This window comes from Stegostoma tigrinum, chromosome 22 (genome assembly GCF_030684315.1).
Source record: "Stegostoma tigrinum isolate sSteTig4 chromosome 22, sSteTig4.hap1, whole genome shotgun sequence".
NCBI classification, from domain to species: domain Eukaryota; kingdom Metazoa; phylum Chordata; class Chondrichthyes; order Orectolobiformes; family Stegostomatidae; genus Stegostoma; species Stegostoma tigrinum.
Genome location: NC_081375.1, coordinates 11,065,423 through 11,080,949, shown reverse-complemented (window position 1 = coordinate 11,080,949; position 15,527 = coordinate 11,065,423). Strand labels below are relative to the sequence as shown.

At 46.9% G+C, this 15,527-nt stretch overlaps 1 protein-coding gene across 2 annotated transcripts in view; it reads left to right on the top strand.

The window, feature by feature from the left end:
* LOC125463754 (Fc receptor-like protein 5) overlaps positions 1-15,527 on the top strand; it is a 29,000-nt gene that overhangs the window by 7,751 nt on the left and 5,722 nt on the right. For both annotated transcript variants that reach the window (XM_048555411.2, XM_048555410.2), the window contains 2 exons: positions 5,632-5,937; positions 11,848-12,138. In XM_048555411.2, the coding sequence (XP_048411368.1) occupies positions 5,632-5,937; positions 11,848-12,138 (597 nt within the window). The remainder of the gene's footprint in view (positions 1-5,631; positions 5,938-11,847; positions 12,139-15,527) is intronic.

Below are 15,527 nucleotides of genomic sequence, written 5' to 3'. Positions count from 1 at the left end.
TCTCCCTCACACTGCACCGGGACTCACTTCTCTCTCACACTGCACCGGGACTCACTTCCCCCTCGCACTGCACCGGGACTCACTTCTCCCGCACACTGCACTGGGATTCTCTTCCCCTTCACGCTGCACCGGGACTCACTTCCCCCTCGCACTGCACCGGGACTCACTTCTCCCGCACAATGCACTGGGATTCTCTTCCCCTTCACGCTGCGCCGGGACTCACTTACCCCTTGCGCTGCAGTGGGACTCACTTCTCCCTCACACTGCACCGGGGCTCACTTCTCCCTCACACTGCACCGGGACTCACTTCCCCCTCATGCTGCACCGGGACTCACTTCCCCCTCACGCTGCACCGGGACTCACTTCCCCCTCACACTGCACCGGGACTCACTTCTCCCTCACACTGCACCGGGACTCACTTCTCCCTCACACTGCACCGGGACTCACTTCCCCCTCACACTGCACCGGGACTCACTTCTCCCTCACACTGCACCGGGACTCACTTCCCCCTCACGCTGCACCGGGACTGATTTCCCCCTCACACTGCACTGGGACTCACTTCCCCCTCGCACTGCTCCGGGACTCACTTCGCCCTCACACTGCACCGGGACTCACTTCTCCCTCACACTGCGCCAGGGCTCACTTCACCCTCACACTGCACCGGGACTCACTTCCCCCTCACACTGCACTGGGACTCACTTCTCCCTCACTCTGCACTGGGACTCACTTCCCCCTCACACTGCACTGGGACACACTTCCCCGTCGCGCTGCACTGGGACTCACGTCCCCCTCACACTGCACCAGGACTCACCTCTCCCTCGCACTGCGCCAGGGCTCACTTCACCCTCACACTGCACCGGGACTCACTTCTCCCTCACACTGCACCAGGACTCACCTCTCCCTCGCACTGCACCGGGGCTCACTTCTCCCTCACACTGCACTGGGACTCACTTTTCCCTCACGCTGCACCGGGACTCACTTCTCCCTCACACTGCACGGGGACTCACTTCTCTCTCACACTGCACCGGGACTCACTTCTCCCTCACACTGCACCGGGACTCAATTCTCCCTCACACTGCACGGGGACTCACTTCTCTCTCACACTGCACCGGGACTCAGTTCTCCCTCACACTGCACCAGCACTCACTTCCACCTCACACTGCACTGGGACTGACTTCCCCCTCGCGCTGCTCTGGGACTCACTTCCCCCCTCACACTGCACCGGGACTCACTTCCCCCTCGTGCTGCACTGGGTCACACTTCCCCTCACTCTGCACTGGGACTCACTTCTCACTTGCGCTGCACTGGGACTCACTTCCCCCTCGGGCTGCACCGGGTCTCACTTCTCCCTGACACTGCACTGGGACTCACTTCTCCCTCGCACTGTTCTGATACTCACTTCCCTCTCGCTCTGCACTGGGACTCGCTTCACCCTCGCGCTACACCGGGACTCACTTCTCCCTCGCGCTGCACCGGGACTCACTTCCCCCTCGCGCTGCTCTGAGACTCACTTCTCTCTCACACTGCACCGGGACTCACTTCCCCCTCGCGCTGCACCGGGACTCACTTCCCCCTCACGCTGCACAAGGATTCACTTCCCCCTCACACTGCACCGGGGCTCACTTCTCCCTCACACTGCACCGGGACTCACTTCTCCCTCACACTGCACCGGGACTCACTTCCCCCTCACACTGCACTGGGACTCACTTCTCCCTCACACTGCACCGGGACTCACTTCCCCCTCACACTGCACCGGGACTCACTTCTCCCTCACACTGCACCGGGACTCACTTCCCCCTCACGCTGCACCGGGACACACTTCCCCCTCACACTGCACCGGGACTCACTTCTCCCTCACGCTGCACCGGGTCTCACTTCTCCCTCACAGTGCACCGGGACTCACTTCTCCCTCACGCTGACTGGGACTCACTTCTCCCTCACACTGCACTGGGACGCACTTCTCCCTCGCACTGCTCCGGGACTCACTTCTCCCTCGCGCTGCGCCGGGACTCATTTCTCCCTCACACTGCACTGGGATTCTCTTCCCCTTCACGCTGCACCGGGACTCACTTCCCCCTTGCGCAGCACCGGGACTCACTTCCCCCTCGCACTGCACCGGGGCTCACTTCTCTCTCACACTGCACCGGGACTCATTTCTCCCTCACACTGCACTGGGACTCACTTCCCCCTCGCGCTGCACTGGGACTCACTTCACCCTCACACTGCACTGGGACTCACTTCTCTCTCACACTGCACCAGGACTCATTTCTCCCTCACACTGCACCGGGACTCACTTTCTGCTCTCACTGCTCCAGGACTCACTTCCCCTCACGCTGCACCGGGGCTTACTTCCCCGTCACGCTGCACCGGGCATCACTTCTCCCTCGCGCTGACTGGGACTCACTTCTCCCTCACGCTGCACTGGGACTCCCTTCCCCTCATGCTGCACGGGGACTCACTTCCCGCTCGTGCTGCACTGGGACTCCCTTCCCCTCACGCTGCACTGGGACTCACTTCCCACTCGCACTGCACCGGGACACACTTTCCCTCACTCTGCACCAGGACTCACTTCTCTCTCACACTGCACCGGGACTCACTTCTCCCTCACACTGCCCCGGGACTCACTTCTCTCTCACACTGCACCGGGACACACTTCCCCCTCACACTGCACCGGGACTGATTTCTCCCTCACACTGCACCGGGACTCACTTCTCCCTCACATTGCACCGGGACTCACTTCTCCCTCACACTGCACCAGGACTCACCTCTCCCTCGCACTGCACCGGGGCTCACTTCTCCCTCACACTGCACTGGGACTCACTTTTCCCTCACGCTGCACCGGGACTCACTTCTCCCTCACACTGCACGGGGACTCACTTCTCTCTCACACTGCACCGGGACTCACTTCTCCCTCACACTGCACCGGGACTCAATTCTCCCTCACACTGCACGGGGACTCACTTCTCTCTCACACTGCACCGGGACTCAGTTCTCCCTCACACTGCACCAGCACTCACTTCCACCTCACACTGCACTGGGACTGACTTCCCCCTCGCGCTGCTCTGGGACTCACTTCCCCCTCACACTGCACCGGGACTCACTTCCCCCTCGTGCTGCACTGGGTCACACTTCCCCTCACTCTGCACTGGGACTCACTTCTCACTTGCGCTGCACTGGGACTCACTTCCCCCTCGGGCTGCACCGGGTCTCACTTCTCCCTGACACTGCACTGGGACTCACTTCTCCCTCGCACTGTTCTGATACTCACTTCCCTCTCGCTCTGCACTGGGACTCGCTTCACCCTCGCGCTACACCGGGACTCACTTCTCCCTCGCGCTGCACCGGGACTCACTTCCCCCTCGCGCTGCTCTGAGACTCACTTCTCTCTCACACTGCACCGGGACTCACTTCCCCCTCACGCTGCACCGGGACTCACTTCTCCCTCGTGCTGCTCTGGGATTCACTTCACTCTCGCGTTGCTCTCAGACTCCCTTCCTCCTCTCACTGCGCCGGGACTCACTTCCCCCTCGCGCTGCACCGGGACTCACTTCCCCCTCGCGCTGCACCGGGACTCACTTCTCCCTCGTGCTGCACCGGGACTCACTTCCCCCTCGCGCTGCACCAGGACTCACTTCCCCCTCAGGCTGCACCAGGACTCACTTCCCCCTCGCGCTGCTCTGGGACTCACATCCCCCTCACACTGCACTGGGACTCACTTCCCCCTCGCGCTGCTCTGGGACTCACATCCCCCTCACACTGCACTGGGACTCACTTCCCCCTCGTGCTGCTCTGGGACTCAGTTTCCCCTCGCGCTGCACTGAGACTGTTAAAAGGGGAGTTAAAAAATTGAGAAAGCTCCAGGTATCCTACTCTCCCACCATCGTGATCACACTGTGTGTTGCTGCCAGCCTGGTGCAGATGCATTTCTTTTGCTTACATCCTTCTTTCTCCTGGGTTTGCACTCCTCGAGCCACGTGTCTTGCATCGGCGTTTCTTTCAAGGTGTTGCAGTGTAGACCAGCTTTGCAGTCGGTGCAACAGACACATTTCCCCTAGACCTTGCTTACTTGCTGTATTCTGGCTTTCCTGCCGATACTGCTAGCTGCATGTCATGCTTGCAGATATTGTTGGCCACCTACAATGGTTTCATACAGCCTGCCATCTTTTAGCACTGTGTTAATATCGCAACTTCTCCAGTAAGGTTTTTTTGCAGCTTTGATTGGTGTTGAAATCCTATTGTCTGCTCAGATAGCTCAGCCTGTGCAAAAACCACAATCTCACCCTTGCCATGACGCATTACAGGCGGTGGGATCAACTGATTCTCAATGTTGTTGCACATAACAATCACCTCCAAATGATGAACTCTAAAGTTCGCCATTTGGTAAGGATGATTCACCTGCTGTTCACACAGCTTCATAGGGATCTCTCTTACTCTATTGAGACAGAGCTGAAGTGTTAACTCTGGGCAACTGATCATTTGCAATGATTATTTTTATTTTTAGATTCCTTACAGTGTGGAAACAGGCCCTTTGGCACAACAAGTCCACACCGCCCCTTGGAGCAACCCATCCAGACCCATCCCCCTATAACCCACACACCCCTGAACACTACGGGCAATTTAGCATGGCCGATCCACCCACCCTGTGCATCTTTGGACTGTGGGAGGAAACCCACGCAGACACAGGGAGAACGTGCAAACTCCACACAGACAGTTGCCCGAGGCTGGAATCGAACCCGGGTCCCTGGCGCTGTGAGGCTGCCGTGCTAACCACTGAGCCACTGAGCCGCCCTTTACTGCTTGATTATCCAGTTCTACAGTGACTAACCCTAATAAGCACAGGTCCGATTTTGCTTAAAAAGTCCAAATACAGATAGAAGATGTGTGACCTTCCAAGACATGCAAGGTAGTGTGGCAGTCATCATCCAGAAGTTCATTTGTTTTTGCAGGGAGCTGCCAGTCTGACTGCAGTCGACAGAGTGGTTAAGAAGGCATTCAGTGTGCTTGCTTTCATTGCTCAGGCCACTGTGTATAGAAACTAGGACGTCATGTTGAGGTTGTACAGGACATTGGTGAGGCCATGCTTGCAGTGCTGTGTACGAATCTGGTTGCCTTGCTGTAGGAAGGATATTATTGAATCGGAGAGGGGTCAATAAAGATTTACCAGGATGTTACCAGGACTGAAGGGTTTGAGTTATAAGGAGAGGCTGCATAGGCTGGTAATTTTTCTTCTCCCCCAGAGTGTAGGAGGTTGAGGGGTGACCTTGTAGAGGTTTATAAAATCACGAGGAGCATGGATAAGGTCTTTTTCTGAGCTATGGGGGAACTGTGCACGATGAATCTTGCTGGATAAAACACATCAACTAAAAATGGGAAGAATTAGCCTGTAATAATGTCTCCACTAGACTAACCAAACTTACAACATATGTTTCAGATTTTTAGTGTCTGTCCTTTTTTTTCAACTTCTGTAAATTGATTTAGAGGTCTGAGTATTACAGCAATGCTAAAAACTTAAGAAGAATCTCTCTAAAATATGTAAATAGAAAATAAGCACACATGGTTTCTGTGCATGTAATACAGGGTAAAAATGTTGCACAAATTGAGTTTAATTTTGTCTCTGTTCTCCTCTCACAGATTTGACAATAAACAACGTAAAACTAAGACATAATCTTGAAGATGTTGGAGATTTTAAAGAAGGAAGCAACATTATTCTGACTTGTTCAGTGGACATCCTGACAGCTCCTGGCCAATCACCTAATATTTCATACTCAATCTATAAGGGACAGAAAGAAGTCCTATTGAAACATGTTACAACTGAGGCGCAAAAATGTCAATATGTAATACAATCTGCTCGACCCTCACATTCTGGATACTACCGTTGTGAAGTGACAGCAAGAATTCGAAGGGAAGAAAGTAATTCCATATTTATTACAGTTACAGGTACTGTGACATACGAACCAAATACCTGACAACATTGGATGTAAAGAAAGATATATACAGTTTACTTTCATTACTTCAGCACTGTGTTATATAGGAAATGAGATTGGCATCCAGTACACAGCAAGATCCCACAAACAGCAATGTGATAATTATGGAGTAATGAAAGATTGATATATATGATTATACATCAGTGACATCAGCAGTTATGTTTTAGAATCTGGGTAGAAAGCAGCAACAATCTGTGCCAAAGGGAGATGTAATAGCTAACATTTAGCTTGTACTCAGAAACCTACCAGAGTCAGACTATAGTCACTCCTAGGTAGAAAAACAATCCTCCTATGAACAGGTGAATTAGGAACACTGGGCCCTCAAACCTACTCCACCATTAAATAGAATTATGGCAAATCCAATGACTCCTTGTTCCTGCCTATCCCCCACAACCTTTCATTCTTTGCTGACCGCGAATCTATCCACCTCCACCTCTGAAAATATCCAGACATTTAGTGCCTTTTTAAGACGTGAGTTCCAAAGACTCTGTGTGAAAAAAAATGCTCTGCATCACAGTTTTAAATGACAATCCATTATTTTTAAACAGTAACCCCCTAGTTCTGGATTTGTCCTCAAAAAAAACTCTTATTCCACACATACTGTGTCAAGACCCTTCAGGATCTGATATGTTTCAATTAAGACATCTGTGCTCTTCTACACTCAAATATAACCTTTATTCCTACCAATCTATGTATTTCTCCAGTAAGCCTTCACCGAAGTGCTTCTAATACATTGAATTATTCCTTAAATCAGAAGACCAGCTGTGTACACTGTATCCCACATGTTGTCTCACCAATGCCCTGCATATGTGTGCCCTGAAGCATTATCTCCCAACTTTTGTATTCAATTCTTTTTGTTTTACACACTGTATTGACTTTCCTAATTATTTGCTGAAACTGCACACTAAACTATTGTGATCCATGTACCAAGGCACCCAGATCCCACTGAATTTCAGAGCTCTGTAAAATCTAACCATTTGGATTATACTTTCTTTTATTTTCTTGTCAAAATGGACAATTACACACTTTCCCAAATTACGTTCCATTTGCCAGATCTTTGCTCACTCAACCTTTGCAAATCCATTTATGGCCTTCTTATGTCCTCTTTGCCACCCGCTCTCCTACCTATCTTTGTGTCACCAGCAAACCTAGCAACCAGAACTTTGGTTCCTTTGTCCAAGTCAGGTAATAGAAATTGTGAACAATTTCTATGGCATACCACTCATTACATCTCTCCAACTGGAAAAGTGCGCATTTTGTTTCCTGTTAACTAGCCAAGCATCCATCCTTTCTAATATGTTATCCCATACACTATGAGATATTTTACGCAATAACATTTGATACCGTACTTTATCAAATAACTCATCTCAGTACAATACATTCACTTATTTTCCTTTATCCATGGCACTTGTTATTTTCTCAAACAATGCCAATAGATTGGTAACACATTGTGTCCCTTTCAGTAAACCATTTTAACTCTGCCTGATTACATTGAATGTTGCTAAGACCCCTTTTAACACTGCTTCAGTAATAGCTCCTAACATCTTCCCTATGAGAGATATTAAGCCAACAATTCCCATTTTCCATGGCCTTCCTTTCTTTGAATAAAGAAGTCAGAATCGTTATATTACGATATAATGGAATCTTCCCTGAAACTGCTTTGTTTAATTGTGCTACTGTCCCTTCCGCAGCCACTTGAGAACTTCAGTGGCCCACGGAGCCAACAATTTGTGAAAGAGGCATTTCTAGAGGTCGTGAAAACTGTGTTAGCTATACATGCCAAAGAGCAGAAGCACCAAACCGGTACATACCCACACGCAATGGGGTCCATTGCAGATGGTGTCCTCGTGTGACAGGGAAGGAAAGAAGAGATCTTTCAGATTCTGAAGCTGTCCTAAATTCAATGCTCAGTTCTCCCCAAAATAGAACCTCATAATTGAGTGAGCATGATATAACCAGATATCCTGGAGGCCAGATGTTTCCATTAAATTCTTCCTTACAGACACCCAGAGGTTAGTTAATTGTAGTGGATATAGAGCATGGAAGGGTGAACTCAGTTGTGATCAAATTGTCATCAGAGCACACAATGTGAAGCTGTCAGAGTTTTTGGAGATAGAAGGCGGCCTAACACTCCAACGCAATATCCCGTTTGAATAGACGATGCAAAATTGGGCCATAATCTTTGGAAATACTGAGACTTCAGGTGAGACTCTTAGTGGGGGGGACGGGGCTGAAAAGCAGCAGCCCCACCCATTTGCAGAGAAGAACAGGAAAATCTGTACTTGCCATTTTGATTTAGAAATCACCATCAAAGACGAAACTGCCCAGCAGGGGATGCATTCTGCAAATCTAAACTCAAACTTAAAGGAATAAACCGTGAAAATGTCTTTGAAATGCAAGTGAGGCAAGTCGAGAGTACAGATTTTAAGTAAAAAAGCAAGATCAAAAATTTTGTCTCATTAGTCTGTGTATTAGAGAATCCAAAACATAATCCAAACTTTAGGCATTACAGTCCTGGCTGACCATTTGGAACCGCTTAAAGCAGTAAAAAGATAAAGTCATCATAGTCTTACCAAATCATAGGGCTGCTGTGTCATTGAAGAGAGAGATGACTGGTAGCATTTTAATGAGGTTCACCACACATCAAGCAGTAGGAGAGCTTGAGAGAGAAAGTCCTTCATGGTAACTCACTAGCTGTCAGGCCGCCAAGAATTAAAATGCAAGTTTCATGGTGGCAACATCTTCAAGTAAAGAGTCAAAACACTCCCACACTTAGTCACAAGGGGAATGAGGTCAATAAGACTCAATATTTTACACAATCAAAGAAACGCCATTACTTAGCATAAATCCACGTACACTACTGATGACGTTTGGCAGCAAGATAATAGGATGCGTTTTGTCTGAATTCCAACAGCTCTTTCAAATGTTTGGTAGGCTCAGCCATGAATATCATATTATGTTGTTTCAACATGCTAAACTAATACACATTCCCAGGACAGAATCATGCTCATTGCTGGAGAAAATTAAAGAAAAGCTGAGTAGAATTATGTGAAAGTGTTGTATCACTAATCACAGGGCCTTGGAGGTAGTAAGAGCTGCCGATGCTGGAGTCAGAGTCAACGCAGTGTGGAGCTGGAGGAACACAGCAGGCCGGGCAGCATCAGTGGAGCAGGAGAGTCGGCGTTTTGGGTTTAAACCCTTCATTAGGACTGGGGTCGCTGAAGAGTGTAGACCCAAAGTGTCAACTTTCCTGCTCTTCTGATGCTGCCTGACCTCAGAACCTGTCAACAGCATCTTCACCAAGTTTGACACTAATAGTAGGTTTTGGCAGATGCTCCACAAGCAAGGGGCTGGGCTGGTAACACCGATCATTATGCCACTGAGGTAATTCAGCTTTGACCATCCTTCCTTCGGCACCTCATCAGCTCCAGAGATATTCCAGTGGACCATGTCAGTCAGAGTTAGGAATACAGAACTCTTTGAAGATCAAACAGACCAGTTCCAGAATTGATAGATATAGGTGACACTCAATGAACTTCTTTTTTGGATAAGAATACAGTGATAATGTCCCCATGCCTGAGTCAGAAATTCTGGGTTCAAGTCCCACTTCCTCCAGAGGTCTGTAATAATACCTTTGAGCAGGTCGATTAGAAAATATGAGACAAAGAGTTGGGTTCTTAAGGGCTCTTGTGGAGCAATGGTAGTGTCCCTGTTTGTAGGTCAAGTCCCACCTGCCCCACACATGTGTCATAATAAATCTGTGAGTTGGAGATGCTGGTTTTAGACTGGGGTGAACAAGGTCAGAAATCACATGACACCAGGTTATGGTCTCTCACTATCACCTGAAGAGGCTCCAAACGCTTGAGTTTTCAAATGAACCTGTTGGACAGTAACCTGGTGTTGTGTGATTTCTGATAATATATCTCAACAGCTTGATTAAAAACAATCTAATATGCTGAGCTTCTTAGCAGTCAGAAATCCGGCCTCTGCCTGTCTTCCATGGCTATGTTCATGTCTGGGTGTCCTCGGAGTGTGAGCAAGTGATGCCCATCAACCTTCTTGAGGCATTTAGAGTGAAGTGGATACCATTGGGACTGCAGTACGATATCTCCCCCTCCAACACCATTTTGGTTTAGTCCCCTCCTACTTCTCCTAGCTTCTCCTCACTTTCCTTATCATTGCGCAGTCCCTGATGGACAATGCTGGTAACTTGATGGCTTTTTAACTCTGTTAACTGGGTGATTTGTTGGTGAGTTTAGAAAGAAAGAGCTGAGTTCTACGGGTCAGAAGGCCTGGGTTGAAGCCCCAACTGGGACAGTCACATCTGATCAAGTTTACACGATATCTTTCAGCTGGGTGACAAGATAACTTGATGGTGGATGTACTAAAATAAAAAAGCAAGTTATTTCCCTCTGCCCCTTGATTATATTCATGTCCACGTGTCCTTAGATTTGAAGCAGGCAGTATTCACCAGTTCACTCAAAATATTCAGTCGGAGGTGAACACCACATGGGATTGGGGTCCATTATTCCACCTCCCCCAACTATTTTTATTTTATCTTCTTTCCCATTTGTTCCTTTAAAAATTTTTTTTGCTATTTTTACACTGTCCCTGGTGGGTAGTGGTTATAATTGGGTGAGTTGGCAGGGACTTCTAAAAGTTAAAATGAGTTATCTTTTCCCCTTCATATTTTTTCTTTTTTTTTGTTATTGCATCACTGGCTGTAGGGAGTTTCTTATTTGTTCGTTCAATGATTGGTTAATTTGGTTTGGGGTTTCTTTGTATAAGAAAAAGCTGAGTTCCCTGCCCTGCAGCTGTGTGAGAGGGTGCAGGTTGGGGGAGGGTATGGGGTCATGACAGAGAAAGATATGGAAGGGAATGATGGTAAATGATGTTTGTACTGTCCTAGCTGCTCATTTACATGGTGACTTAAGACTATCTTCTCAAAGACATTTATACCACCCAAATTCCATGAATGTAAAAAAGCAAACAAAATAGGGGAGTTAAATTCTAGAGAAATGAAATTATAAAGCAGAGAAGTTATAGTCAACTTGTATGGACTCTTGGTTAGACCATTCTTGGAATACTGTTAAAGACAACATGAAGGCACTGAAGAAGACGTAAAACAAGATTTGGTGGAGTGATATCAAAAATGAGATGCCTTTCCTTTCTGAAAAGATTGAACATGCTGTCGTTTATTTATCTAGGAAAAGGCTTATGGTTTACCTGATAGAAGCCATTAAGTTTACAAAAAGGTTTGATAAACCTGACAGTGTTGTTTCCCTTGCAAGGAGAAACTAGAACTAGGGAATAAAAGTGTAGGACAGTCATTAAAATTTCCAATAGGGAATTCAGGAGAACCTTCTTTATCCAGGGAGCGGCAGGAATGTGGAATTGTCGATCACAGCAAAAAAACAGAGTAGATGCTCTTAAGATAAAGTTAGATAAATGCGTAAAGATGTAGTGGGATGTGTCGAAGGAGGTCAGGTGAAGAAAAATGGAAATGGCCCGTGAGGAACAAAAACAGTAATATGGATCAGTGAGGCTGAATGGTTTTTACTGCCATATAGAAAGATAAGATGATTCTCTGAAGTGCAGAATGTGGACTGTTGCAAAGGCTGGATTAACTATTGTTTCTTTCCTATTTGTCTGGGCATAAAAAATGATTTCATTATTATAAAGCATGGAGCTGGATGAATACAGCAGGCCAAGCAGCATCTCAGGAGCACAAAAGCTTTTGTGGTCCTGAGATGCTGCTTGGCCAGCTGTGTTCATCCAGCTCCACACTTTATTATCTTGGATTCTCCAGCATCTGCAGTTCCCATTATCTCTGATTTCATTATTCCCTGTTTGTATACCTCAGGAAATTTACAGACACCAGTACTCACTATACAACCGATGGAGGTGGTTCAGGGAAATTCGACTGAGCTGCGCTGTACATCTGAAGAAATCCCTCCTCTTAGATTCATATTCTATGGATATAAAAATGGACCAAACCCCCAGCGTCTCCATGATACTACAAGCAATAACAAATCTGCGACACACCGATTGAAGGTGACAGCAGATACAGAGAAAAACTATAGTTGTACAGTCGAAGTGAGTGCTACCAGAAGTATCTCAAAGCACAGTGAAATAGTACAACTTACAGTACATAGTAAGTTAATTTGGGTAAATTAAAATGTCTGAAAGTTAAAAATTCTATTTCAATTATTATGATTCTATGCACTATGAAGCATCTAAAATTCCACAGTGATCCTCCCAGCCTCCTCATATAACTGCAGGGGCAAGCCAGTGAAATGCCCAAACAAAGAGATGAAACCCAGGGGAACCACACATTAACGTATTTACATACGATGGCCCAAATATTCTGTAGGTACTCTGCTTGCTATAATTCTCACAGGAAATTGATAGAATCTTCAAAGAATAGAGGATATGGGGCATGGGATATTATCTTATGTTTGTGCAGAGTTCTGGGCTATTCATAACTCCTCAGATACTTAAGCGGTCAATGCATGTAGGCTCTTGCTAAAAAATGACATTTAGCATTCAAGTCATATAAACTCCAGGTAATGACTATCTCTGACAGCGATGTAACCATCTCCCTTCGAAGCTCACCAGGATTACCAATGTCAGCTGTCAACATTTTGGTGTAATCTTTTATTAGAAAATCACCTGAACCATCCATATAAATACAATGGCTGTACCAGCATGTGAGAGACAAAGGGCTTTGCAGCAAGTAATTCACCTCCTATCTCCCCAGAGACTGTGCACCTTTCGGGGCAGAAGTCTGAAGTGGGATGGACCATTTCTCCACTTGTTTTGATGAATACAGCTTCTGTTGCTGTTTTGTGGACATTTAGAAAGTGAAGGTACCCTGAACTGTGCCACACAGACTTCCGGCTGATTAGTGCATCCCTGAACATACCTCGGATACAAAGTGGAACTTTGCATTTTGATCCAGGAATTAAATACTTTTAAGACCTCCTTTGCTTTGTTGTGTGTCCATCTCAAATCTGCCTTGTGCTAGCCCTGTATTGTGGCCTTCAATTTGGCATTGTTCCAGTGACTAGGATTCTACTGTAAGCTCCCCCCCAGTCCCCGACAGCCACCAAGAGTCTGTGGAACAAATATGTAGGTCAGTTATGGAAAGCTGCAATAACAATGGCGTTGTCATAGTGGATGATTTTAACTTCCCCAATTTTGACTGGGACACCCTTTGGAGCAAGAGGTGTAGATAGGGTTTCTTGAAACAGTATTTGGATAGCCCAACTAGAGGAGGAGGCCATGCTGTTCCTTGTATTGGATAATGAGCCTGGCCAGGTGACAGACCTTTCAGTGGAAGAGCATTATGATAACAGTGATCTCAACTCCTTAAGGTTTAATCTAGCTATGAACAAGGATGAGCCAGGACCTTGTGAGAAGGTACTAAATTGGAGGGAGGGCAAGTTTAGTCGAAAGGGAAAAAGGGCATACGCAAGGTTGAAGCTAAAATTGGACAAGGACTGTAGGAATATAAGGAAAGCAGGGAAGTACTCAAGCAGGGGATTAGGAGAGCAAGGAGGGGCTATTAAATGACCTTGGCAGGTAGAGTTAAAGAGAATCCCATGGCATTCTTTAGACACACTAAAAACAAGGGGATAACTGCGGAGAAGGTAGGACCACTCAAGATAAAGAGGAAAGTTGTGTGTGGAGACAGAGGATGTGGGGGAGATCCTAAATGTGTATTTTGCCACAGTATTCACCCAGGTAAAGGATATGGATGACAGTGAGGCTTGTGTGGAGCTTGCTAATACACTCGGGTATTTTGAGATCAAGAAAGATGTAGTTTTGGATCTCTTGAAGAGCATTAAGGTGGACAAGTCTCCAGGGCCTGATAATATTTATCCCAGGTTGTTTAGAAGGGCAAGAGAGGAGATTGCTGAGGCTTTGGCGGAGACCTTTGTTTCCTTGCTAGACACTGGAGTGGTCTCAGATGACTGGCAAGTAGCTAATGTTGTTTCTCTGTTCAACAGGGAATCAGGGATAATCCAGGAAACTATAGATTGGTGAGTCTCACATCAGTGGTTGGGAACCTGTTGGAGAGAATTCTAAGGGATAGGATTTATGCACATTTGGAAAGGTATGGCCTAATAGGGACGGTCGGCATGGCTTTGTGCAGGGGAGGCCATGTTTTAGTGATTTGATTGAATTTTTCGAGGAGATGATGAAGGTGATCAATGAGGGTAGAGCAGTGGACATTGTTTTAGTAAGGCTTTTGACAAGGTCCCTCATGATAGGCTCATCTAGAAGATTAAGACACATGGGATGCACAGTGACTTGTCTGTGTGGATTTAGAAATAGCCTGCCCATAGAAGACAGAGGGTAGTGGTGGAAGGATGTTTTTCAGGTTGGAGGTCGAATTCCGCAGGGATCCATGCTGGGAGCTCTGCTGTTTGCGATCTATATAAATGCCTTAGATGAAAATGTAGATTGGTGGGTTAGTAAGTTTGCAGATGATACAAAGATCGGTGGAGTTGTGGACAGTGCGGAATACAGCAAGATATAGATCAATGGAAGATATGGGTGGAGAAATGGCAGATGGCGTTTAATCTGGGTAAGTGAGCTAATGTACTCTGGGAGATCAAATGTTAAGTAAAAGCATGTAGTTAATGGCAGGACTCCAAACAGTGTTGATGTACAGAAGGATCTTGGGGTTCAAGTCCAGAGCTCCCTGAAAGTGACCACACAAGTAGATAGGGTGGTAAAGAAGGCATATTGGCATTCTTGCTTTTTATTGGTCAGGGAATTGAGTACAAAAGTAATATTGCAACTTTATAAGACTTTGACTAGGCCACACTTAGAGTACTGCATTCAGTTCTGGTCGCCAAATTACAGGAAGTATGTGGAGACTTTGGAGAGGGTGCAGAGGAGGTTTACCAGGATGCTGCCTGGATTAGAGGGTATGAACTATAAGGAAAGGCAAGAAAAACTCAGGTCTTTTTCTCTTGAGTGGCAGAGGCTGAGGGGAGACTTGATCGAAGTTTATAAAATTCTGAGGTTGACGGTCAGAATCTTTTTCCTAGAGTTGAAATATCTAATACGAGGGGCGTGCGTTCAAGGTGCAAGGAGGAAAGTTCAAAGGAGGCGAAAGGGGCAAGTTTTTTTTACAGAGAGTGTGGTAGGAGCCTGGAACGTGCTGCTGGGATGGTGGTGGAGGCGGATACTGTAAGGATGTTTAAGGGACTTTTCGATAAGTACATGATTTTCTATTTTTTAAAATTTTCTGTGGCTGTAAGTAGCTGCAGACATGAAGACACACTGCACTGGCTTTTTCCACTTCCCTAACTCATAATGTATGTCATGTGATTCATCAAATTAAATGTATATGTGCAGAAGTGCAGAAGATTATTTTCGAGCGAGGTTGGAGCTGGCCAGGTTAGCAATAGAGATCCTTAAACAGAGGGCAGAGGAACTATGATAATATGACACAATGTATAGAAGTGGCAGGCTGTCTTTTCCCCCACAGATTGAGTCCCACTCCCATGCCAACCCCACCATTCACCA